Source organism: Fistularia commersonii, chromosome 19 (assembly GCF_037954325.1).
Source record: "Fistularia commersonii isolate RoL2024-O1a breed Wild chromosome 19, RoL_Fcom_v1.0, whole genome shotgun sequence".
NCBI lineage: Eukaryota > Metazoa > Chordata > Actinopteri > Syngnathiformes > Fistulariidae > Fistularia > Fistularia commersonii.
Genome location: NC_141302.1, coordinates 3,895,513 through 3,921,845, shown reverse-complemented (window position 1 = coordinate 3,921,845; position 26,333 = coordinate 3,895,513). Strand labels below are relative to the sequence as shown.

General features: G+C 43.2%; 1 protein-coding gene across 2 annotated transcripts in view; it reads left to right on the top strand.

The window, feature by feature from the left end:
* nwd2 (NACHT and WD repeat domain containing 2) overlaps positions 1–26,333 on the top strand; it is a 53,879-nt gene that overhangs the window by 17,811 nt on the left and 9,735 nt on the right. For both annotated transcript variants that reach the window (XM_086166365.1, XM_086166366.1), the window contains exons 4-6: positions 7,868–7,984; positions 23,284–23,487; positions 25,610–25,760. In XM_086166365.1, the coding sequence (XP_086022491.1) occupies positions 7,868–7,984; positions 23,284–23,487; positions 25,610–25,760 (472 nt within the window). The remainder of the gene's footprint in view (positions 1–7,867; positions 7,985–23,283; positions 23,488–25,609; positions 25,761–26,333) is intronic.

Below are 26,333 nucleotides of genomic sequence, written 5' to 3'. Positions count from 1 at the left end.
AGCTGTTATGTGGCTTTAAAACTGTCAGTCTTTTGAAGATTTCCCTATTTTTCTTTCGTTGTGCAGCTTGTTCTAGAAGTTATAGATGCGCTCTGGTTTCCCCCAGGAAAAGTTTTGCACAAACGATAATTGTATTCATGCAGCTCGCGACAGATGCAGCCCGCTCACTCTAGCCAGTACGCTCTATGATGGTCCAGTCAAAAGGTGTGTGACACACCGATGTTAGCGTAGCCTTCTAGATGGCGCCGGTGTCACTACCCAAAATCTTATTGGTTGAAGCAACAGTTTCATTGACATTTATTTTGGCCACCAGGCAGATTTCTGTGACTTTGACCCTGCCTGGCAACAAATAACAGCTGAAATTTGATTGGTTAAATGCTCTTTGTTCAATGAAAATACATGTCTGGAAGCAGCACAGGCAGGGAAAAAGCTACGAAAGGAACCAGACCGAACATTTGGAATTATTTAATCAGATTTGAGATTCAAAATTTAATTAAGATTCAATTGTAATTAAAATCAGTCTGTGATTTAGATTTCTTTAGGCCAGCAGAGCAGGCTTTGCAGGCCCTGACGGCCCACCACTGCTATTCACACATTCGAGTGTGTGTGTGTGTGTGTGTGTGTGTGTGTGTGTGTGTGTGTGTGTGTGTATGTGTGAGTTTGTGTATACGTTCACTTAATTTTATGTGTGTACTGTTTTTTTTGTAAATATACTACAGTGCTGTATATATATTGCTTAAAAACATGAGGGAACACTAACAACACGATGTAACTCAGAGTCAATCACACTTCTGTGAAATCAAACTGAATTCTGTCAAATCCACTTAGGTTTCATTTTGACTTGTCTTCAGGATAATTGATCAAAGTTCCATCAGCCTGTAGTGTTTTTCCACTTTCATTTTGAGTGTGGCTCCAAATCCAGGCCAAAAAAAAAAAAAAAAAAAAAATTACTATAAAATTAATAAATTCAGAAATAAATTAATGAAAATGAATGAATAAAAAAATCCAAATGTGATCTCCATTGATAATTTTTGTGTGATATTGTTGTCAGCACATTCAACTATTTAAAGAACAAAGTATCTCATAAGAATATGTCATTCATTAAGATCTTGGCCGTGCTATTTTAGTGTTCCCTTCATTTTTTTGAGCAGTGTTTATGTATTTGTGTGTGTGTGTGTGTGTGTGTGTGTGTGTGTGTGTGTTTGTGAGAGAGAAAGATTAAATCTACATTTCCCCACACGTGTTCTTTCAATGCATTCCTGCTACATTTAAATATTTTGCATGTGTGTCACATAGACATCATATATATATATATTTTGTATATGTGTGTATATGTACACAACTGTACAGTTTATTATGTGTGCGTGAATGTACACTATACAGTATCTTATGTTTCTACTGTTCGTGTGTATATATACAACTGTACTCTACGTGTGTGTGTATGTGTGTGTGTATGTGTGTGTGTGTGTGTCTGAGCTCAAATCGTACTTCGCACTTATTCTTTCTATGCATCTCTGCTGCATTTTAATATTTAGCTTGTGTGTGTCAAGTGCAATCAACAGATTCAGTTACCATCTATATCACACACACACACACGCACACACACACGTGCGAGTGCATACCATCGGCACAGTTACCGAGGCAACCTGTTGCAGCGAGGAGATTAAACACACCTCCTTTATGATCCTTTATGATCTTATTTACGAGGGCGACGGTCGTTTGCAATTCTGGAGAAATGACTGAAAGAGTCAAAAGTCTCCCCGAGTTCAGAGCTGCGGTGTTCGCGGCGTGACTTTTACGTTTCCTTTTTTAAAGTTTAAAATCTCTCAAGGACATTAAATAACCATGTAAATTCCACTAACCACTTCATCCGAGGGAAACCCTCATTGTAAATGTGTTGCGACTTATTGGGGTCAGCTGGCCGTCTCCCAAAGACGGGAAGTGTGCGGCGGCTAGTCTTTTATTCATAAAATGAAAGCAACAAATGGATGTGTCAACAGGCGGTTAACATATTATAACTTCATTTCCCAGCACTGGGAAAATGCGGTACAAAATCCAGGTGAAGAAATTTAAATTCTTCACATCCTTCCCTAGAAAATGACTTATTTTAAGAATTCCCACGTCATACACAGCCATGCAACCATGTCTATCATTTAACTTGGACTTTGGGCACACAGAGAGCTCCCCCTGTCGGAATAAAACCGGAGGATTCTTTTATTTCATTTTATTTCTCAGCGTCGGTTTTCCTTTTTTTTACAGCTCGGCTTTGCGAGCCCCTTCGCTATTGTCTGCGGTGTCGCTGGAGGAAAGCAACGTCGACGATTTGGCTCCGGGATCTAGACGAGCTATCCCGTGGTTCTGAAAAAAAAAAACAAAAAAAAAAAACAGTTTTTTGTTTCTTTTTTTTTTTTTTTTGCGGTTGCAAATTTAACACAAGTGTGTTTTGGTTTCCATTGTGGGTCCATTGCTTTGTGGAGCTTCCAAGATGAGTCTTTTCTCATTGGGCTCTCAAGCCCCTTCATCTGGCATCAAAGCTACATTACCCCAACAAACAAAGCTGCGCCCCCATTTCAAAATTCCGCTCCCGAAACGGCGTAAAACAAAACCCACGTCGGATTAAAAGTAATTTTAGGATGCTAATAATGGTCCAGATTCGTGCCTGGTGGATCTCCCGTCACCCTGTAGAGCCGCATTTTGTAATAACGGTGCATTTTGTAATAAACCTCCAAAAATGTAATAACCTTTTCATTTCATTTTGTAATAAAGCCGCATTTTGTAAAAAACTGCCCCAACGCATTTTGTAATAAATTTTGCCGCATTATGTAATAAGTTATTACATATTGAGAAGATTATTACAAAATGCACTTGCAACTTTTTTATTCTCTAGAAAATGTAATAACATGGTGCATTATGTAATAACAATTCTAACGCATAGTTTATTTGTTTGTTAATTGTATTTCATTTTATTTTAAAGTATTCGTAAAAGCTAGGCCTATTATTAGTATCACTGTAATAGCCTAGTAGCAGTACTTAGCTATTACTATCAGTACACAATTCAAACGTTGCATTAACAGAGAATATTCTATAAATTCCATGTTATTATATTTCCTAGAGAATAAAAAAGTTGCAAATGCATTTTGTAATAATCTTCTCAAAATGTAATAACTTATTACATAATGCGGAAAAATGCGTTGGGACAGTTTATTACAAAATGCGTCTATATTACAAAATGCACTGGAAAAGTTATGACATTTTGGACGTTTATTACATTATGCACTGTCATTACAAAATGCGGCTCAACACACCCGTTGTGGAGCCGCGCAGGCTGCAGAACCGTATCCGTCACCATTTTCAAACGCTTGAGCTTCTCGTAACTCCCTTTCCTGTCGGGTTTTTATATTTTCCGGCGTATTCGGCTGGGAAACTTTGCTTTCACGAGGGCGGAATTCATCAACGGTCTTAGAGATTAGCTACACGGACTTAATAACACTTGTCCCGAAGCAAAGAGCTTAAGATATATTTACGTTGGAGGCAGATGTATTTTTACAAGTGAATTTTTTATTTTTTTTATATTTTCTTGATTTTTTTTTTTTTTTTTTCCCTCCATTGGAAGGCTGTTCTGCCGTTTTCTCGCCTGATTTGACACCCCGGGCATCTTGGCCATAATCCCAAACTCTTAATAGTCCGACATTCAATAAAAAAATAGGGTTTCTCCCGCACTTAACCCGCCAGTGGGCAAACGCCTTCCAAGGGCATTAGAAAGCTGCTTAGCAGAAGCCGCTTCGGCTCTTACGTAAGCGACGGCGACCCCCCCCCAGCCCCCCTTCGCCGTCGTCGAGGGAGAAGAAGGAGTGGAAAGTAATCAAACGGAGGGAGAAAACGAAAGGATGAAATTGGCATAAAAGAAAAGGAGATGGAGGGGAAGGAGACATGTGGAAGATGCAAAACTGCCAAATCCGGACCCGCGGGAGTTTTTTTTTTTTTTTTCCCCCCTTCATCTTAATAAAAAAGGAACCTTCCCAAACATAAAATTGCCTGTTCGGAAAGGTTCACCCGGCTTCATTTACGTGTCCTTGCCTAATGCGGATAGACGGCCCATCTGCTCCCCCCCTCCTCTCCTTCATCCGTCTCTCCATTCAACCATACTCCAGTGAAGCGCAGTGGGTGACTAGGCAAATTTAATCAGTACGCCGCCCCCCTACACACACACACACACACACACACTCACACATACAAGGGGAATGGATATGACTAATGTATTCATTTAGCTTTTAATTACCATGCATCCACCCAATCACCTGCAAGAAACCCAGTAGACACCTTTTGTAATCGGGGGCGCTCGCCTTCGGCGGCCATCCCGTCGACGGCCATCGACTCGCGCACGTGAGTGTGTCTGTGTGTGTGTCGGACGATGGGAGTAGATTAGTGACACCGATAAGGCGATGACCGATCCGCCAAGGGATGCGTTTTCCGCCACGGGTCGGCAAGAGAGATGTTTATCGTGCGAGCGCCAGTAAATGGGAGATTTGTCCCCAAATGATCTTTTGGGGTTTGAAAAGGCCGTGGGTGGCGGGAAGGGGTTTAAAATAAGATTTATGTATCTGCAAGCCGGGGGGGGGGACAAAAAAAAAAAATCACATTTATTTTGCTGATGATTTTTGAAACTGAGGCCATATAGGACTGTCTCAGAAAATTAGAATATTGTGATAAAGTTCTTTATCTTCTGTAATGCAATTACAAAAACAACATACATTCCGGATTCATTACAAATCAACTGAAATATCGCAAGCCTTTAATTATTTTAATATTGCTGATTAAGGTTTACATCTTAAGAAAACTCAAAAATCCTATCTCAAGAAATTTGAATATCATGAAATTTTTTTTTTTTTTTTTTTAATTGCATTACAGAAGATAAAGTACTTTAATCAGAATATTCTAATTTTCTGAGACAGTCCTGTATATGTCTAAAAAAATCAGATCCTCTACCTTTTCACATAAAACATTTAACAGAGCAGAACATTTGTTCTCTATGCTTACTTTACGCCAGGCAAATTCTACTTTGAGTACATTTTGCACCACCGGCTTTCGTTTTGTTGGTTCTTTTTTTTTTTTTCCCCGGCAGGGAGCATATGTTTCACACGCCGCATTAAAAATAAAAACATCCAATATCCCTGGGTTAAGATAAACGGTGTTATTTTAGCTGTTTTAACATCAAACATTGCCGTCAGACCCCCCCTAACGTAGGATCAAAAGACGATACTTTGTGATACCGTGCACGAGGAGAGTTCTCCAGACTGGAGCTCGGATAAAGGGTGAACGTGTATCCGTCGGCCTCGACGACATTGCAGCTGCTGCTGGCAGTCGCTCAGCACTTATCCCGCGGACACGAATCGAGGTGCGGCCCCCTCGCCGCCGCCGCCGCCGCCGCCGCCCCACAACGCTCTCTCCGATGAGCCCGCTGGCAAATGTCTCGCCGACTGTCAAAACCCGAGTCCAAACTCTCCCGTTTTCGGTGCCATCCCTTTTTACGCAAGGCTGCCAGAGAGCGCCGTTCCCCGCCACACTGCGGACGTGTCAGTCAACGTGCCAGGACGGCCGGTCTGCCAGGACGGCCGGCAGGGCGTGAAGGGGAGCCGAGCGGCCGAATCAGGCTTCGCCGCCTGCGGAGACCCAAAACCGGACAAAGTTCGGACGAAGCGCGAGCAAATCCCTGAAGTCGACTGTTTTATCTTCTTGCAAGCTATGGGACTGTCTCAGAAAATTATAATATTGTGATAAAGTTCTTTATCTTCTGTAATGCAATTACAAAAAAAAAAAAAAAATGTCGTACATTCTGGATTCATTACAAATCGACTGAGATATTGCAAGCCTTTTATTATTTTAACCCCCATATTATGTTAAGGGTCAATTTGACCCATTGGGTCAATGGGTCAAATGGGTCAAATTGACCCTTAACATAATATGAGGGTTAATATTGCTGATTATGGCTTACATCTTAAGAAAACTCAAAAATCCTATCTCAAAATATTAGAATATCATGAAAGTTTGATTTTTTTTTTTTAATTGCATTACAGAAGACAAAGAACTTTATCACAATATTCTAATTTTCTGCAACAGTCCTGTACACACAACCAATTCTCCCATTTTTTTCCAATTAATCAACAACTACCGCATGTTTTTGGACAGTGGAAGGAAACTAGAGAAGCCGGAGGAGACCCATGCAGACACGCAGAGAACATGCAAACTTCACACTCTGCCGTTGTTGGAATCGGACAAGGGTCCTTTGCGCCGTGAGGCCGAAGTGCAAAACACAGCGTTTGGGAACCTCTGACGCACAATCATTCAGAGAATGAGGCGTCCAGTCGAAATCAAACCGGGAAGAGCAAACCGCTGGAAGCCTAGCAGCCGAAAAACAAAAATGCAAAGGTGTAAATAACAGCTTAAAACAGGAATATCAGAGAGAAAAGGCGAAAATTCAGCAGGGAAGCAGCATAGCTGTAATAATTAGAAAAGAAAGGTAATTACGGTGAAGCGTAAATAAAAGCAAAGCGTATTAATAAGAAGAAGACGACCCGGTAACTTAATCCACGCGGGTAAGGGGTGAGTGTTTTTTGATTTTTTTAATTGCATTACAGAAGATAAAGAACTTTATCACAATATTCTAATTTTTCGGAGACAGTCCTGTACATGTCGGACCCCGACCGGCAGGTGGACAGCCTCTAGCGTGTGTGTGTGTGTGTATGTGTGTGTGGAGGGGGATGCTTGTTGCATTATGTGATCTATGCCCACTCCCACCCTTCAGTGGTAGATTCCCCACTGTGGCTTGTTTACAATCGAAATTGTCAGAACTGTGGAAAAACTTGCGACAAATCTGTTGAGGGGTCTCTCTGCTGTGGGCGGATGTGTGTACGTGTGTGTGTGTGTATGTGTGTGTGTGTGTGTGTGTTTGTCACTGGTATCGCCCAATTGTCTGTAAATGCTGTTGGGGGAAGTTGGTGTTTGCGAAATCTATTTGACACCGAGTCCACCGAGACTTCAGGGTTGAAGCGGCGGTCCAATGCGACCGAGTTCTTTTTTTTTTCTATTTATACTTTTGCTCAATCGAAAAAAAACATGTTTTATTTATTTTCTCACCTCACGGCGAGAAAACCCTTGGTTCGATTGTGACGGGGAGGTTTGCGTGAACCCCCTGTGTCTGCGTGGGTTTCCTCCGGATCCCCCTCTTCTCGCCCAAACTGCAGGATAAGCGGCGTGGAGAATGAATTAACTAACATTTCAGGCAACTTCTTACAAACTTGTGCGTCTTTACTAATTGAATTCAACCTTTTTGGTGTTTTTAAGAGGAATTTGTGAGATAAAAAAACTAAACAAATAACTGTTCCACTCTATTTCAAGTCTGACATCCCACCTATTTATTGTTATGTATAGGACTGTCTCAGAAAATTAGAATATTGTGATAAAGTTCTTTATCTTCGGTAATGCAATTACAAAAACAATAATGTCATACATTCTGGATTCATTACAAACCCACTGAAATATTGCAAGCCTTTTATTATTTTAATATTGGTGATTATGGCTTACATCATAAGAAAACTCAAAAATCCTATCTCAAAAAATTTGAATATCATGAAAAAGTTTTTTTTTTTTTTTTTTATAAAAATATATAAAAATATTCTAATTTTCTGAGACAGTCCTGTAATTACAATAAATATAGGAGAAAAATGTTTTTCTAGTCCTTTCACCTCCTGGATCCGGTAAAATAAGCTAATCTGTTCAGAGAAGGATCCGACTGCGATTTCTTTTCAGCACGTATTTACGCGTATGTATGTGTGTGTGTGTGTGTGTGTGTGTGTGTGTGTGTGTGCAGGTGGTGGACCTGTACTGGGGCATGGACCAGGAGGAGTGGGACAGTCCGGAGCTGCAGAGACTCAGAATGAAGCTCCTGGAAGAATGTCTGAAGTCATCGGCCGGACCGTGTTTTGTGGTGAGCTCTTCCAGAACTCAGCATTCATGTTTTTTTTCAGATTTTTCAGCACTAATCAGGTCAGACAAGAGTAGATGTTAAATGATGAATTATTTTTACTTTAATATAAAAAAAAAAAATCCATGGAAATCTAAAATTAATAATGTGAGTTTTTTTTTGGGGGGGGGAAGGGCGAGAGCGACATGATGCATAATTAGGGCTGACATTTTAGCGACCTTTTTTTTTTTTTTTTTAGATCATTTTTGGCCACATTAAAAAAAAAAAAAAAAAAAGACGGATGTGAAGCGCAGGGAAAGAAATGGATGCTGAATTATTCAAATAGAACAGATCCGTTTCTAGAGGTTGAAATTGAGGTGAGAGATCACAGGGAGAGGTAATGCATTCAGGGAAGGACAGCAACGCCACTGGTCTCCAGGGGAGCAGAATCTCCTTATCCGGGTTTGAGTTTTCCATCTTTCACATTCCGACAAAAGCAACAAAACACCCGTACATTTTGCACGTCGGCGTCCGACATACTGTATTTATTCATGACGCATCTGCAAGATGCTACGCTTTATGTTCGGTTTCTTCTCCGAAAATGGTTGTTGATTTCTGCATTTTATATTCATCAGGGGTTGATTAGGGGACGGGAATTTATATGAAAATGTTGGAAGTTTTTTCAAGTGATTATGTCGTCTTCGCTGATGATACAACATTGAAGACTTATGGGAGTCTGTCAGCGGCCGATGGAAAACTCGTGAATGAAAAGCAGAGATGCTTTTTGAACAGAAACGCTCTGAGAATGCATTTTTAGAAGCCGTCCGGTTTGAGATCGTTCCAGGAAGTAGCCTCCTCAACGGGAACCTTTTGAGTTTTGCATTCTCACAAGCAGTCAGGGATCAGTCAGGGTTGGGACTCAAGTATCCGAGATGTGCACCTTGGGTGTCATACTCCACTGCATGCATGTTAGTTGAATTTAATAACCATCGCCTATCAAATGGGTTGATGTATTGGGTTGATTATTTTCCCCCTGCACTCCGCCGTCTGGAAAAACCCCAAACTTATTGTAGTCGAGATGTTTACATTCCGCCGAGAGCCTTGGTAATCCCTCTGTGGCATAGCGGGCCGGAAGAGCTCGCTAGCTCCGTCCGTTTTGTCGCAAATAAAATGTCACTCCCATGTTCCCGCGAGAATTATCTCATAAGAAGCATGATTTATGAATTCTACCAATAACTAAGCACCTTAGTCAAATGACCCTGCCTTGGAGTAGAGCTAAAGTGGTTTTAGCAGCTGAGTTCCGTGATCCCCGGTAGCTACGCTGTCCGAATTCATGAAGAAACGCCAGGTTCCTGAGACAATTCGAGGAACTGCCTAAAACAGGGGTGTCAAACTCAAATACACAGTGGGCCGAAACTCAAAACTGGAACAAAGTCCACCTGCTATTGAGAAAAAGGATTGAAAAAAAATCTTCCTCCAGATATAACAATGAACTCAAACAAGTTTTGCTTAAAAACAAAATATGGAAAAAGCATTGTTTAATACTATACAATATATAACTTAATATTGCACACATGCAAAATCCTGTTTTCTGCCTGCGGGATGCCAGTATTAGCATAAGCTCGCTACGACTACTGTCAACAGAGGGGACGGCGTTTATGAGTCCTGTTGGGATTTTTGTGCCAAAACACCAGCAGAAAATTCTGGGATATGTAGGATTAGCGGTACGTGCACTGTAGACTATCCCGGCAGGCCAGCTCTAATAGTCGTTAGGTATGGCTTTGCAGGCCAAATATTTTTACAGTGCGGGCCAAATTTGGCCCGCGGGCCAGAGTTTGACACCTATGGGCTAAAAGTTCCTACAGGTGAATTAAAAGGAATAAAACACAAGCGACGGAGTTTACGTTTAAAGCGCAGAGATGTATTCTTCTCGAAATCTTCTCGTCGTGGCAACCGGACTTGAATTTCTTCCCTTGAAGGCGTCTTCCAGTTAAGAAATTCCAGTCCTGTCGCCACGACGAGAAGAATTCGAGAAGAACTCGCCGTGACCTGGATGACTGAGAACCTCCACAGATATGCAGAGATGTATTTTCCAAACCGACGACGGCTCTAGCTGTCGGTAAAGGAATGAATACGGTTCGTAACACGGGCGCTGCGAAATTATTTCTGCGCTTTAGAAAACGGGGAACATCTCGACTCGACTCGGACCGAACGGCAACCAGGGGAAATTAAGTTAGTCGCCGAAATGAAATTAATTCCCAGCAAACTGCAATGGGAATTCAAGTGCACACTGACAGCGGCAGCGTAGCAGAAATGATAAAACATCACCCGCGGAAAAGTAATAAAAGAGCCGGACGGGGGTCGGCGGCGGCGAAGCGGCGCCGATGAAAGCAACAACTCGACACGAGCGGCGACTTCACGGAGAGGACGGACCCACAATTCCCTGGCCGGGACGCGGGAGATGTTTTGTTTTATGCCAAAGCGATACAATTAGCACAGTCATGTGACTCACAAGGAAAACAAAAAAAAATACAAGATTGTGCTGTATTTCCAGTCTGAAGCCTCCAGTTTAAACCGCAGTGTTTGTCGTACTTATTGTCCGGGCGGCTTTGCAGCAACGCCAGCAAACGCAGGTGCAAAGGTTGGTCCGTCTTCCCCTTCATTGTTTTTCATAAAGTTACCGGCCCAACTGACAAAACTAGCGGATGTTCAAACGCCCACAGGATAATCAGTCCGAGGAACCTAAAAATGGAATTCATCAGCAAAGTCTCCCAATGGATTTATTTCATGTGTCACAAAAAGCGAGGTTGTTTTTTTTTTTTTTTTTTAATCAGAAAAGGTTTGTTTTTTTTTTTTTGTTTCGTCTTAGTCAGCAGTGGCATTTCCACCAGTCGCCCCCAGATTACTGACCTCGGATTTATAATGGTGCAGTGGTGCAGTGCATCATGCTTCTACCTCTCAGCAAAAAAGGTTGAATTCAAAGTCGGGGCTTTTCTGTGTGGAGTCTGCATGTTCTCAATGTGTATTTGCGGGTTTGTTTCCACAGTCCAAAAACACGCCGGTCTTCGGAAACCCTAAATTGCAAAACATGTGAAAGGGAGAGTGAATATTCGTGCATCCCGGTGTGACGTTTGAATGAGAGTGAATGGTTGTGCGTCTCCATATGAACGTGAATGAACGAGTGTCCATGTAATCCACTGCTCCAGGGTTTAACGTAAATATATATATATATATATTTATATCTATATTAAAAATTCAAGACTTTTGTTATCGTTATGCAGAGTGCAACAAAATTTAGAGATTGCAACTCTCAGGTTCAATGCAATTAAAAACAAACAACCTAAAAAGGCAGGACACAACACAACAATTCAACAATAGCAGCATCTCTCATAGAGATATAAGATATAAGACAAGAAACATAAATATGTATAAAGAAAAGTAAAACAGGAAAGATGAAAAGAGTTAAAAGTGGGTAAAAAGTATATTTATTTTTTTCTCTCTCTATATATGCAATGACTGATTTAATATTTATACATAAAAACATATATATCCACATCTTCTTCTTCTTCTTTCGGCTTTTCCCATTAGGGGTCGCTACAGCGAGTCAACTTTCTCCATCTAACCCTATTCTCTGTATCTTCCTCTCTTACACCAGCTACCTTCATATCCTCTCTCACGACGTCCATAAATCTTCTCTTTGGTCTTCCTCGAGACCTCTTGCCTGGCAGCTCCAATTCCAGCATCCGTCTACCAATGTATTCACTATCTCTTCTCTGTACATGACCGAACCATCTCAGTCTGGCTTCTCTGACCTTCTCTTCAAAACATCGAACATGAGCCGTCCCTCTGATAGACTCATTCCTGATCCTATCCATCCTGGTCACTCCCAAAGAGAACCTCAACATCTTCATCTCTGCAACCTCTAGTTCTGCCAGCTGTCTTTTGGTCATTGTAACAGTTTCTAGTCCATACATCATCGCTGGTCTCACCACTGTCTTGTACACCTTTCCTTTTATTCTGGCCGATAGTCTTCTATCACATAGTACCCCTGACACTTTTCTCCACCCATTCCAACCTGCTTGGACCCGTCTCTTCACCTCTTTTCCGCACTCTCCGTTGCTCTGGACTGTTGACCCTAAGTACCTGAAATCCTCCAGCTTCTTGATCTCCACTCCCTGTAGCCTCACCGCTCCACCCGAGTTCCTCTCGTTCACACACATATATTCTGTCTTGCTGCGACTAACTTTCATTCCTCTCCTTTCCAGAGCATACCTCCACCTCTCTGGATTTTCCTCTACCTGTTTTCTGCTCTCACTACAGATCACAATGTCATCCGCAAACATCATGGTCCATGGGGATTCCTGTCTAACCTCATCTGTCAGCCTATCCATCACCATTGCGAACAAGAAGGGGCTCAGAGCTGATCCCTGATGGAGTCCCACCTCCACCTTGAACTTCTCGGTTACTCCTACAGCACACCGTACCAGTGTCTCACAGCTAGCATACATGCCCTGCACCAGTCTAACATACTTCTCTGCCACTCCAGACTTCCTCATACAATACCAGAGCTCCTCTCTTGGCACCCTGTCATATGCTTTTTCTAGGTCTACAAAAACGCAATGCAACTCCCTCTGGCCTTCTCTGTACTTTTCTATTAGCATTCTCAGCGCAAATACTGCATCTGTAGTACTCTTCCTAGGCATGAAGCCATACTGCTGTTCACAAATGCTGACTTCTGCTCTCAGTCTAGTTTCCACTACTCTTTCCCATAACTTCATTGTATGGCTCATCAACTTTATCCCTCTGTAGTTGCCACAATTCTGCACATCCCCTTTATTCTTAAAAATAGGCACCATCACACTTTGTCTCCATTCTTCAGGCATCTTCTCACTCTCTAAGATCCTGTTGAATAATCTAGTCAGAAAATCTACCGCTGCCTCTCCTAGACACTTCCACACCTCCACAGGTATATCATCAGGACCAACTGCTTTTCCACTCTTCATCCTCTTCAATGCCTTCCTCACTTCACTTTTACTAATTTTTGCTACTTTGTGGTCTACGATAATCACCTCTTCTACCCTTGCCTCTCTTTCATTTTCCACATTCATCAGCTCTTCAAAGTACTCTTTCCATCTTCTCATCACTCTTCTAGCATCTGTCAATACATTCCCCTCTCTGTCCTTAATCACCCGGACCTGTTGTACATCCTTCCCATCTTTATCTCTCTGTTTCGCCAACCTGTATAGCTCATTCTCACCCTCCTTACTATCCAACCGAGCATACAAGTCATCATAAGCCCTTTTTTTTTGCCTTTGCTACCTCTATCTTTACCTTTCGCCGCACCTCCCTGAACTCCTGTCTGTTCTCTTCAGTCCTCTCAGTATCCCACTTCTTCTTCGCTAACCGCTTTCTCTGTATACACTCCTGCACTGCCTCATTCCACCACCAAGTCTCCTTATCTACTTTCCTTCCAGATGACACGCCAAGTACTCTTCTACCTGTCTCCCTGATAACACTAGCTGTTGTTGTCCAATCATCTGGAAGCTCACCCTGACCACCCAGACCCTTTCTCAACTCCTCCCTGAAAACCATGCAACACTCCTCCCTTTTCAGCTTCCACCACTTTGTCCTCTGCTCTGCCTTTGTCCTCTTCATCTTCCTTGTCACCAGAGGCATCCTACAGACCATCATCCTATGCTGTCTGGCTACACTCTCACCTACAACTACTTTGCAGTCACTGATCTCTTTCAGTTTACCTCGTCTATACAAGATGTAGTCTACCTGCGTGCTCCTACCTCCGCTCTTATAAGTTACCCTATGTTCCCGTTTTTTCTGGAAAAAGGTGTTCACTACAGCCATTTCCATCCTTTTTGCAAAATCTACCACCATCTGTCCCTCTGCATTCCTATCCTGGATACCAAATCTGCCCATCACTTCTTCATCCCCTCTATTGCCTTCACCAACATGTCCATTGAAGTCTGCACCAATGACCACTCTCTCATTTCTGGGAATATTCTGCATCACTTCATCTAACTCATTCCAGAACTTCTCCTTCTCTTCAGATTCACATCCCACCTGCGGGGCATAGCCGCTAACAACATTGAGCATCACACCTTCGATTTCCAGTTTCAGACTCATAAGTCTATCTGACATTCTTTTCACCTCTAGAACGTTCCTAACAAACTCCTCCTTCAAGATAACTCCTACTCCATTTCTCTTCTTGTCAGTACCATAATAGTACAACTTAAAGCCTGCTCCTAAGCTTCTAGCCTTACTACCTTTCCACCTGGTCTCCTGGACACACAGTATATCCACCTTCCTTCTCTGCATCATGTCCACCAACTCTCTACCTTTTCCTGTCATAGTCCCAACATTCAAAGTCCCTACTCTCAGTCCCAGACTCTTTCCTTTCCTCCTCTCTCTCTGCTTCCGAACACGCACTCCTCCTCTTCTTCTTGTTCTTGTTCTTCGACCCACAGTAGCCCAATTTCCATTAGTACCCTGTAGGTCATCAGTACCAATGGCGGTCGTTGTTAACCCGGCCCGCGACCGATCCGGTATGGTATAGTTTTGGTTGTCTCGCATATTTGGTTTTGGCAAAAGTTTTACGCCGGATGCCCTTCCTGACGCAACCCTCTGCATTTATCCGGGATTGGGACCGGCACAGGGAGACACTGCTCAGTGCCCGTCCAAGGCAGGCTTGGAGAGAACAACATATATAAAAAAAAACCATATATATCCACATGTATACATATATATGTGTGCGAATATACACATATGTACATACATGCATACATACACACGTTTATATATACTTATGTATACATATATAAAACTATATATATATATATATCAGTGGCGGGCCGTGCATTTCACACCCAGGCCTTCAGTAGCGCTCCATTCATCCCCTTAATAACTGTTATATGGCTGTAAAAGTTTTTAAGATTTCCCTATTTTTCTTCACCTTTTCGTTGTGGAGCTGTGTTTCCCTGCGCACTTGCTCACTAAGTTCTAGATCCAGTCCGGTTCCCACTCGATCTGGCTAGTACGCTCTCTGGCAATCCACTCAAAAGGCATGTGACACACTCACGTTAGCGTAGCCTTCTAGAAGGCCTTGGTATCTGATTTGTTGAAGCAACAGTTTCATTGATATTTATTGTGAATGTGAATTGGATTCTGCTGGCCTCCAGGCAGATTTCTTTGACTTTGACCCTGCCTGGCAACAAATAACAGCTGAAATTTGATTGGTTACATGCTCTTTGTTCAAAGAAAATATATGTCTGGAAGCAGCACGGTCAGGTAAAAAGCTACAGAAGGAAGCGGACAGAACATTTGAAATTATTTAATCAGATTCAAGATTCAAAATATAAATAGGATACAATGGTAATGGTAATCAGTCTGTGATTCAGATTTTTTTAGGCCAGCAGAGAAGGCTTTGCAGGCCCTGACTGCCCGCCACCGATATAAATATATATATATAATCCAATATGACTCATACAGCAATTTCTTTCTGCATATGACAAAATCCAAAACTATTGGGTTTGTTGTAGGTATTCATTCAGTGCTATAAACAGCTCTTTATGTGAGTTACCTTCACCGGCAAAACTTTTTGTGGGTCCTTCACGCGTCGAGTTGAGCGGCCCTGAGGTGTGCGGATTCTCAGTCGCCTCAGTAGTCGCAGGGAGGAGATTATACTTCCTGATCAAAAACAAAATTAGTGAAGGTCCCTGAGAGGGGGGGGGATGAGTCATCGAGCATTCATATCCGTTTTACATAAAGAGAAAAGACTGCGATTTCGTCTTTGAAAATAGCAGGATCGAAAAAAGGATTAGCACATATTTGCCATTCAACGCGAGATAAATGACCGTTTAATAAAGGGAGACAGTATTAAAGCTCAGAAAATGTATTTTCCATTCAACGGGGCCTTTAAAGTGTTTTCCAAGCCTCGGATGTCTCGCCCTCCGAAACCCGGCGAGACACAGGATGTGATATTAATCTGCACGATCTGAGCGCAATCGGGCCACAGCGCGCCCAAACCAAGAGGTAACACACTCTCTGTTTTAATGCGGGCCGCAAAATCGTCGGCACGTTGATTTCATTCACGGCCGTCAGCCTCCGCGCCCTCCGTCCCCCGCTGCAATTTCCCCGTCGTAACCCTCCCCGACCCCGAGCGATACCGCGTAACACACCAGGCGGCACACACACACACACACACACACACAACCCAGGTAACTACAGACACTCACCCACAGCCCCTTTGTTCCCGCCACCGATCCAATTTTCCCCCTTCACACACACACACACAAACGCACAAAGGATCCCGAACCCGAGGCCTTTTTTTTTTTTTTCTTTTTCTTTTTTTTCCTCTACGACACAGTCGCGGATCATTCGGGGTTTACCGTAACTCCGGGGTGATACGCACTCTCCCGCTCGCCCACGTACTCCCGAGATAAACACTTACATACTTCGCCGGTGTTTCTGCCTGGTTAAATCTTTAACGGCATACTCTAGTGCTCCTCCTCTCTCGGTGGTGAATGTAGGTTTCTGTCAAACCCCACAGCAGCGCCGATTTAGGTCCCGTTCAGACTCGACGCCAGCTGCTACGCCCCCCCCCCTTCCTCTCATCACCTCCAAGGCCAGCTATCCTCGTTTTCCGGGGCCGGGAGATCCCCAAGGTGGAAGGGCCCCGGATCAGAGACTTGGATCCTCCTTTCTGACAGATCTGGGTTGTCTGGGCCACCTCCGGAGCGCCACTGTTTGTTTTTCAGAGTGACAGACCGAGATATTTATATATTTATGAACACACACACACACACATACACATGTGTGTGAGCCCTGGGTGGGGCTACATCAGCGGGAGTTAGGCTGTTGGGTGCATTCGCCCGTGCACGCCTGCGCCGAACGCCGCGGACTCCGAATGTTCCCCGGCGTTCGATGACTTTTTCGGAGGCGTCGTTTTAAAAACCCCTGTAATTGTCTTCGGCTTAATCCCCGAGACGATTCTGTCCCCCCCTCGAATATCGGCTTTAAAAAAATACACTTGGACCCGTGACGTCCAGAGGAGGCGTAAAAACCGGAGTACAAATTATGGGATCAGAAGAAAGGGATTAAAATGTCTGAGTCAGATCACATCAATTTGATGATTAATGTTAAAGAAAAATTTTTTTTTTTTCCGCTGGAAGAAAGGTAGCAAAGAGAGAACCGGTGGGATGTAGAGGTTACCTAGATAACGAGGCGTCTCTGTGATTAAAAATAGATGTTTGCCATTTGTAAAATTTATGGAGGTGCGTGTTTATGAGTGAGAACTCAGCCATCTTTGCTGTTTTACCGTTTGACAAGGTGGGACGGACAGATTATTTAGCGGCAGAAAAATAAAACAAGCACAAAGAGCGATTCTGGTTGGAGACGTTATCGAACAGAAAAGGGAATTATCGTCTTGGGATGCACAAAATGTCCAAAGCTTGAAGATCTCTGTTCGAAAGAGGATCGGTCAGACGAGGGTGACTGCGTCCGGCGGATTTCTAAAACAATGTTCCTTTAACCGGGTTCAATGAAGTCACCTTCACCTCATTTCCCGACTTGACATTTCTGCGATAAATTTAAGACGACGAATTGGCTTTACAAAGTTTCAAGACTTTCTGGTTCCGTTTCACTAAACTCTAACATCGAAGGCGAAATCACAAAATGCGATATATATACACTGCTCAAAAAAATAAAGGGAACACTTAAAAAAACACATCCTAGATCTAAATGAATGAAATATTCTTATGAAATACTTTGCTCTTTACACAGTTGAATGTGCTGACAACAAAATCACACAAAAATGATCAATGGAAATCAATTGTATCAACCCATGGAGGTCTGGATTAGGAATCACACTCAAAATTAAAGTGTAAAAACAAACTCCAGGCTGATCCAACTTTGATGTAATGTCCTTAAAACAAGTCAAAATGAATCTGTGTTGCTTCCTGAGTGGACACTATGATTTCACACAAGTGTGAATGACTTGGAGTTACATTGTGTCGTTCAAGTGTTCCCTTTATTTTTTCGAGCAGTATATATTGAATGAATGCTTCCGTATCCTCGGCGATACACTAAACGCAAAAATTTCAAGATGTAAATGGTCTCAACTTATGTAGCACATTCACACTTCGTGGTTCGCACTTGAGAGCGTTCACCCGTTCACACGTGTACTCGCGCGGCAGGAGCCGCCTCGCGAGGCGCTAACAAGGCCGTCGGTTGCGACTCGGGGTTCGGAGAAAACTTCGACGCGCAGACGGGAGGAGCCGCGAAATCGAATCGCCGAATTTCTTAATCGGAGAGACCAACTGCTGGATACCACGCAGGAGGTCCAGGGGTCTTTTTCTCCAACCTAGCGACGCTATCCAGCTGGTCTCCAGGCAATGACATGGGTTAGCATGGTTGCACTGTTTTGCTTTGTTTTTTTTTTTTCCCCTTTGCTATCTTCTGCTTTCCGTCAGTCTCGAATTCCCCCGCGTTAAAAAAAAGAAATCGGTAAAACTTGTTGAAAATGCCTCGAGGGCTCCTCGGCTGCGTTTCCTGTTCTTCAGCTTTTTTTTTTTTTTTTTTTTTATTTATCCTGACCTCCGCGGCTCCGTCGCAGTCTCCCCCTGTGTAAGGGGATAGCCGAGGATAGTGTTGTTCTTGTTTTCTCTTTCCGGCACTTTTTCATTCAGTCGCCGTGATGTAAGGGCAAACCTGATAGGGTCGGCTTGAAGTTGATCTATTTGGTAAAAATCCCAGGGAAATATGCGGAAATACTGCCAGTAGAAAGTCATGCCAATGTTCTGTACACGGCAGTCAAAAAAGAGGGGCCGCATCTGAATATTTTTGAGTGGGAGTGACGTTTACTTCACGCCGCGGAGACGTTAGCAGGTCCGACGGGGTGTCTTTCTGCGTGGGGTTTGCACGTTTCCTGCGACAATTCACAAACATTCAGTTGGTTCAACATTGACCGATAAGGTGAACGAGAACAGATCTGACTTGTATGTGAGTCCACTGTGTGAAAAAAAAAAAACGTCTCGCGTAAGTGAAGAAGAGAGAAATATATTGAGCTGAAACCCCGGTTATAAGCTTTAAATATCGGGTAGAAGCGTGTCACGGCACCATGAAATCAGCTTCTCTCCTCCGTGGTGCCAAACTATCGGAACAGCCGACCGCGTGGTTCTCCGACTGATTGACCGAGTGACTGATTGATTCGTTCAATCATACCGTAGCCGCGTACAATAACTCCCCTGCCTCTCCCGACCGGCTCATCATATAAAGTGCACTTAGCGAGAGTATAAAACCCCTCCTTGGGAGGATGAAATGAAAAAAAAAAAAGAAAGACGACAGTCAGGAGGGGGCCGTCCTGACGAAACCGGAATTACGTGCGGCCCCCGTCTGTCTTGCTCTTGTCACTTTAGCCGCCTGTGTTTCCTCGCCCGCGGTTGCTTCTTGTAATAAAAAACTCTTGCGGCCTTAACGGGTGTGCACGAGAACACCACGCACGTGCACACACAGAAAAAGGGTAGGTTCGGTTTTTTGCTAATCCACTTTTGAGCGCTGTACTCTCCGGAGCGGTTTGGATAAAACTACCAGGCAAATATTTGGACAGATTTTGGCCTTAAGTTTTGCTTCCACGGTATGACAGCGGGTTGCACAAAACCGATGTTGTGTGTGTGTGTGTGTGTGTGTGTGTGCACGCACAATGCGCACTTTTGTCTGTAGAGCAATTTGTCATTTAGATAAGAAATACTGCATATATTTATCCTAATCTGTCTTTCTCTGCACACACACAAACACACACACAGCCACTTCATCCATCCCCCCATCATGGCCACTCTGTAAGCGACTTTGTCAGCAAATTGGGGAGTGACTGCTCTCTCTCACACACACACACACACACACACACACACTTCCTTCCTCCCGCCCTAATGCTCCAGTTCGTGAGCAGGGGGAAGCGAGCTATAAGGTCCCTAAAAAAGTACATTTATAATAACCCTTGTTTATTAGACCTCCTGAATGTGATATAACTGATAATATTATGACGGCATCTTTTATTAATGAAGCCTGTAATTAAAATGTGTGTGTATTGAGTCGTATCAAAGCTGCACATCAGTTAACGTTCACCTTTTTTTTTTTTGTTGCATTTTAATCATTTTCGCGTCGTTCTCCCCGGGAAGCACCGGGAGGGCTTTCGCAAGCGCGATATAAATAAATAACACCTCGACTTGTCTCAGATCTTCCTCCTGTCACGAGATCCCAGCTTGTGTTTTTAATTTCATCTTTCTTATAAGGAGAGCGCCGGCGAACGCTGTTCCGTTTCCATTTTGATGAGTAGAAGAATAAAAATAGTTTGTTTTTTTTTCTTGCCCCACCCCGCCCCGCCATCCCTGAGCTCATAACCTTTATCTGTCAATCACAAACAAAGCTAATGAGCAGCACGGCGGATTTAACCATTTATGTTGGCTGAAAGGGAGCGCAGCATGTCTAAACCCCTTAACCGCGTTAAGTGTCTTCTTCTTATTAATACGCTTTGCTTTTATTTATGCTTCACCGTAATTACCTTTCTTTTAATTATTACAGCCATGCTGCTTTCTTGTTGAATTTTCGCCTATTTTCTCTGATATTCCTGTTATTTACACCTTTGCATTTTTGTTTTTCGGCTGCTGGGCTTCCAGTGGTTTGCTCTTCCCGGTTTGATTTTGACTGGACGCCTTTCCGAGTTTGAAGTTCCCCCCTGTGTCTACACGGGTTTCCTCCGGGTTCTCCAGTTTCCTACCGCAGTCCAAAAACATGCAGTAGTTGTAGATTAATTGGAAAAAAAATGGGAAAATTGGTTGTCTGTACAGGACTGTCGCAGAAAATTTGAATATTGTGATATATTTAATGCGGCGTGTGAAACATATGCTCCCTGCCTGGGAAAAAAAAAAAGAACCAACAAAACGAAAGCCGGTGGTGCAAAATGTACTCAAAGTAGAATTCGCCTGGCGTAAAGTAAGCATGGAGAACAAATGTTCTGCTCTGTTTAATGTTTTGTGTGAAAAGGTAGAAGATCTGATTTTTTTAGACATATTTTCCACATACAGGACTGTCTCAGAAAATTAGAATATTCTGATTAAAGTTCTTTATCTTCTGTAATGCACTTTAAAAAAAAAATCAAATTTTCATGATATTCTAATAGTTTGAGATAGGATTTTTGAGTTTTCTTAAGATGTAAGCTATAATCAGCAATATTAAAATAATAGAAAACAGTTGATTTGCGATGAATCCAGAATGTATGACATTTCTGTTTTTTTAAATTGCATTACAAAACACTCGCAAATATAAGTCGCAGTAGAGCTCATTTAAAAAGGGAGGAAAGACGAAACACCGGAAGGGTCACAGAGTAGCAGCATAAAGAAAGGTGCATTTAAGAAAAAGATAGCAAGAGTTGGAATTAAACTGCAGGTTCATCGCAACGGGGGTTTCACATGCTCTTCAGCATCTGGTAAATGAAACCATGAACTAAACTACTTTGTCTACACCAGGGGTCGGCAAATTTTACAACTCAAAGAGCCGTTTCGACCCGTTTCCCCCGCAGTAAAGGAAACACCGGGAGCCACACAACACTTTTGAAATTTAAAATGAATTAACACGGCGTATAACATTATTTTTTGCCCTTATGCAATGTATAAACAAAATATAAGTTGCATTATTTTACAGCAATGAACAACAGCAGAGAAAATGAAATTACATTTCTGCATGCAACAAAACATTTTGAGGTCTGAAAAAAAAAGAGGTTGGGTTGAAGTTTACTTTTAAGCAAAATACTCAATGTCTGTTTGAGTCCTTCTTGTGTTTATGAAAAAAAAAAGTTATTATCCACCGGCAGAAAACCAAAAATGACGTCCTCGACAAAAATACTCTAACAACATTATAATTAGATGTTACAAGATCATTATCATCAAATTTAAAGTGTATCGAATGAAATAAAATAAAATGTCATTAAATACTTGAAAAGGGGATGAAAGAGTCGCGGGTTGCCGGCCCCTGGTCTGCACAGAAACCAAGCATCCTGCAAGTGGAAACACTTGTTTAAAAGAAAGAAAACATGAAAATAAAGGACAATTATTTGGGGCCAAAACAAGACTACAGAGTAGACTAGACATAAGGGATGCACTCCAAGTGCCATCATATACCATCAGCCCCAGATGGGACCGTCTAGTTGCAGGGAAAAGGCAGAAAAGGGGCCGGGGTCTGCACTTGTATGTCTCGCGGTGACGTGTGAGTGAAAGAGTGAATGTTTGTATGTCTCGCCTCCCGAACCAGTGACAGCTGGGGACAGTCTCACAAACTGATCTGCCACAGGCATTTGGGAGTTCTTAGAGGAGGCTGTCTTATAGACCGTGGCACATGCCATCATCTGATTCTGCTTGTTCCCTTCATCTGTTCCCGCTGAGAACGCCAAAGGAACAGGGAGTCCAACATGGAACTGCTCCGAAGCGTCATCGCCGTGAGCGCACCGCCGCCGTTTTCCCGCTCAACAGAGCTCACTCACAGCCGTTTGGCTCGTCCCCGCTTCAATTTATGTCCTTGGCCCGAGGCCGTGGCTTCGCGTGAGTTACATCACGCAGAGTAAAGATCAGCTGGTCATGTGGTGGAAAGTTTGAAAATAAAAAAATCCCTCATATTTCCTTTATATACAAAGGATAGAACACATCAGGGACTACAGCTGGGGACCGGCCGTCACTCAAAGGTGTATCGCCGGAGGGGGGGGTTGCTACTGTAGGCATGCCGTGTGGAGAGGGAGATAGAAGTCACATGAAAATGCCATAACCGAAGACGACGACAATGCCTTATTATGCAACCATCATGTCGGGAGTTCTTAAAGAAATCGATTACGAGAAGATATGGCCGGTAAGTCATCATCATCTTCATCATCGGTATGAAGAGTTGCCTCAAAGTGATGGAAAACTCCCCGAATCACAGATTATTCAGCTGAAAAATTCCAAAGTTGTTTTTTTTTTTTTATCCCTTCTTGAGCTGAGCATGTAAACCGCATTTCGGTTTATAGCGGAGTGTGACAACCGTGGCAGGAACGTGCTCGCGCGCATGATATTTTACATTTTCCACAGTGGAGTGAGCTGTCACCGTCCGCCGCAGTTACGGATTCTGGTGGCACCTCGATGACCGATGTCACAAACTGTCTGCCAGACGTCCCGGCTGCACCGCCGAACGCAGCCCCGAGAGATGAAGTGCCTTAAATAAGCCGAGCTGTGTGCATCATTGACTCTGACCTCCACTCTCATTTTTTTTTTTTTTTTTTCCTCCCCCTTCAGGGTCTGGTGGGAGAAAAGTACGGCAGTATCCGAGTGCCGGGGGAGGTGGAATCGGCGGAGTTTGAGATGATCTTGGACGCCGCCGTGGAGGCGGGGCTGGACACGCACATCCTGGAAGAGTGGTACTGCAGGGATGAAAACTCAGTGCCACCCGCATACTACCTCAAACCCAAAGCCCAAATGCTTAAGAACTACCAGAACTCTGTGAGTCCGACAACCCGATCATCCAAGATAGTCCAGGTTCTGTGCTTTAGTCTCTAAAAAAACAATATATGGTATTTTCTATTCAGATTCTTCATTTAGGTGCATGATGTTTGCAGATGACATTGTGATATGTGGTGAGTACAGGGAGCAGGTGGAGGTATGCCCTTGAGAGGCGAGCAATGAAGGTTAGCCGCAGCAAGACAGAATATATGTGTGTGAACTAGAGCAACCCAAGTGGAACGGTGGAGATAAAGAAGGTGGAGGATTTTAAGTACTTAGGGTCAACAGTACAGAGCAATGGGAGTGCGGAATGGAGGTGTAGATACACGTTCAAGCAGGTTGGAAAAGCTGGAGGGGTGTAAGGGGTAATGCATGAAAATATAGTAACAGCCAGGATGAAAGAAAAGGTGTACAAGACAGTGGTGTGACCAGCGATAGACCAGCGACCAACTGTCCGAAGTTGGATAGTGTCTATAATGGTGGATGCTCAGGTTAGAACATCCACGCAGGAGGCCTAAAGGAAGACCAAAGAGAAGATTAATAGATGTAGTGACAGAGGACATGGCAGGAAGTTAGTTGGAGTGAGAGGAGAGGATACAGTGAATAGGATTACATGCAGGAGGTCGAGTCACTGTGGCCGCCGACGAAGAAGAAAATCCTTCTCTTAACTAATGGGATATACTAATACTCAATTAGAATACCTGAGTTGAAAAATGTTACTGCAGAACAATTTGCTGATAAAACATATCTTACTTTCAGAAGGAGTGTACATAGTGTATCATCTACAAATATTCCCATTTGAAATGGAAAACACCCAAGAAAATAGGAATACCGTATTTTTCGCACTATAAGGCGCACTGGATTATAAGGCGCACCTATAATGAATGGCCTATTTTTGAAAAGATTTCATATACAAGGCGCACCACATTATAAGGCGCAAAGAATAAAAGCTACAGTGGTGGCTGGGGTTGCGTTATGCATCCACTAAATGGACACAACAAAACAGTCCGATAAGTCAGTCAGACTTCATTAATAGAATACAAACCCACCTTCTGACAACTCTGTTCACTCCCAAAACAAGTTAGCACATTCAAAATACGGTACTGGTATGTACCAGTAGCTCTTGCCGGCATTTGCGCCACCTTCATCGAAAACAATGTTTTTCCAACTCCATTTGTCACAGTTCAAAGCGTGTCATAAAACGAAAGCACTAAGAAGGACCACCTCGAAAATTCATTGATGTTAAGTTTGCTAGCTAGCGCTGTTGCCTTCATTGGAATAGTGACTGTGGTGGCACTTCTACTTGCTGCTCTCTGTTCAACAAACCACTTTTGAAGTTTGTCCTCTTAACTGTAGCCATCTCGCTTTGTTTCCTCAGAAACTCTGTTTAGTCTTCTTTACTCAGCGCAGGTCATCTTGTTGCTTTCTCCACTTCCGCACCATTGATCCGTTACTGTTGAATTCTGTCGCTCGATTCCCATGTTCTACTGCGTGACTGATAGCCTTAAGTTTAAACTCTCCGTCGTAGGCGTGTCTCTTGAAAGCTGCTGTTTTGGGGTCTTCACACACACAAACACACACACACACACACACAAATATGGAAATGAAAATGCACGCTTCACGCAGTCATATATCCTAGCATGCACCGCGCGCTACTTCTTCTACACGAGAGAATGGAGTTGGCGACTGCTTCCTGTAGTTGTGATACCTCTTGCGGCTCAATATTGATCCACATATAAGGCGCACTGGATTATAAGGCGCACTGTCGGTTTTTGAGAAAATGAAAGGCTTTTAGGTGCGCCTTATAGTGCAGAAAATACCGTACATGTAGCATCTTAAACAAGTGCGCTAAGCTTCTTTTCACTGTCGCATCTAATTCCCACACTTATGTCATTTCAGTTTGACTCCGCCTCCGGGCTTCAATTTCGGCTTTTTGTTTTCACCCCCGTATTTTACCCAAATCGTTATGGGGGTAATAAAGTATCTCACTGAGCTTTCAAGCATTATGTCACTGTCTCAGGAATCACTCTGAAAAAGCTCCTTTGTATCTCAGAACCGCAGAAAAACAGATTTCTTGCAGCCGTGTTCTGATTCCCCCCCCAACCCTTACCGTGCCGCGTAGATGGAGTCGAGCAGCGCAGCCAAGACCAAGAACGACAAGGCCTGGAGGAAAGTGTCGGAGGAGATCAAGAGGATCTTCCGCACGTCCGTGCTGCATCTTCAAGAGAAAGGGACCATGAAGAGTGCTCAGGCCAAGAAATTCCTTTGCTCTGGTTAGTCCCATGATTTTTTTTCAGCAAGATCATCCAAGAAATCGACTAAGTCCATTGGATGTAGTTTGAATTGATCAGCTCATCCGGTCACGCTCTGGTTGGCTGCCTTATATTTGTTTGTTCGATCCTCCGCTTTGTAGGTGAGGTCAACTGGTTGCAATGATAGGGATAAATAGAATATCTGGCGAAACGGGATTTTAGAACACGGCGTCAAGCTTTTTAAAGGGAGTCGTATGACGCGAAGATCTAATCTCCAGTCATCTGGTAATGACGGTAATACCGAGAGATGAGACGCAATCAGGATCTGTCAGACTCGGCCCGGGAGGTGACAGTGAGTGATCGATCACGTCGCATTCTCACCTCGCCGCAAATTAATCCATGCGCCACGTGGCGACGTCATACGGCAACAGCGTTTTGGAAGGATTTGCCTAGTAACTTCTCTAGCCAACCCTCCGCTTCTGTGTGTTTTCTGTATACTTTTATGCAATCATTTCAAAAAGTCCAAAAGATCTTTTCGGACACAAACAACTTTTTTTTTTTTTCCTATTTTTAAGACAGTTTTGAGTTATGAAA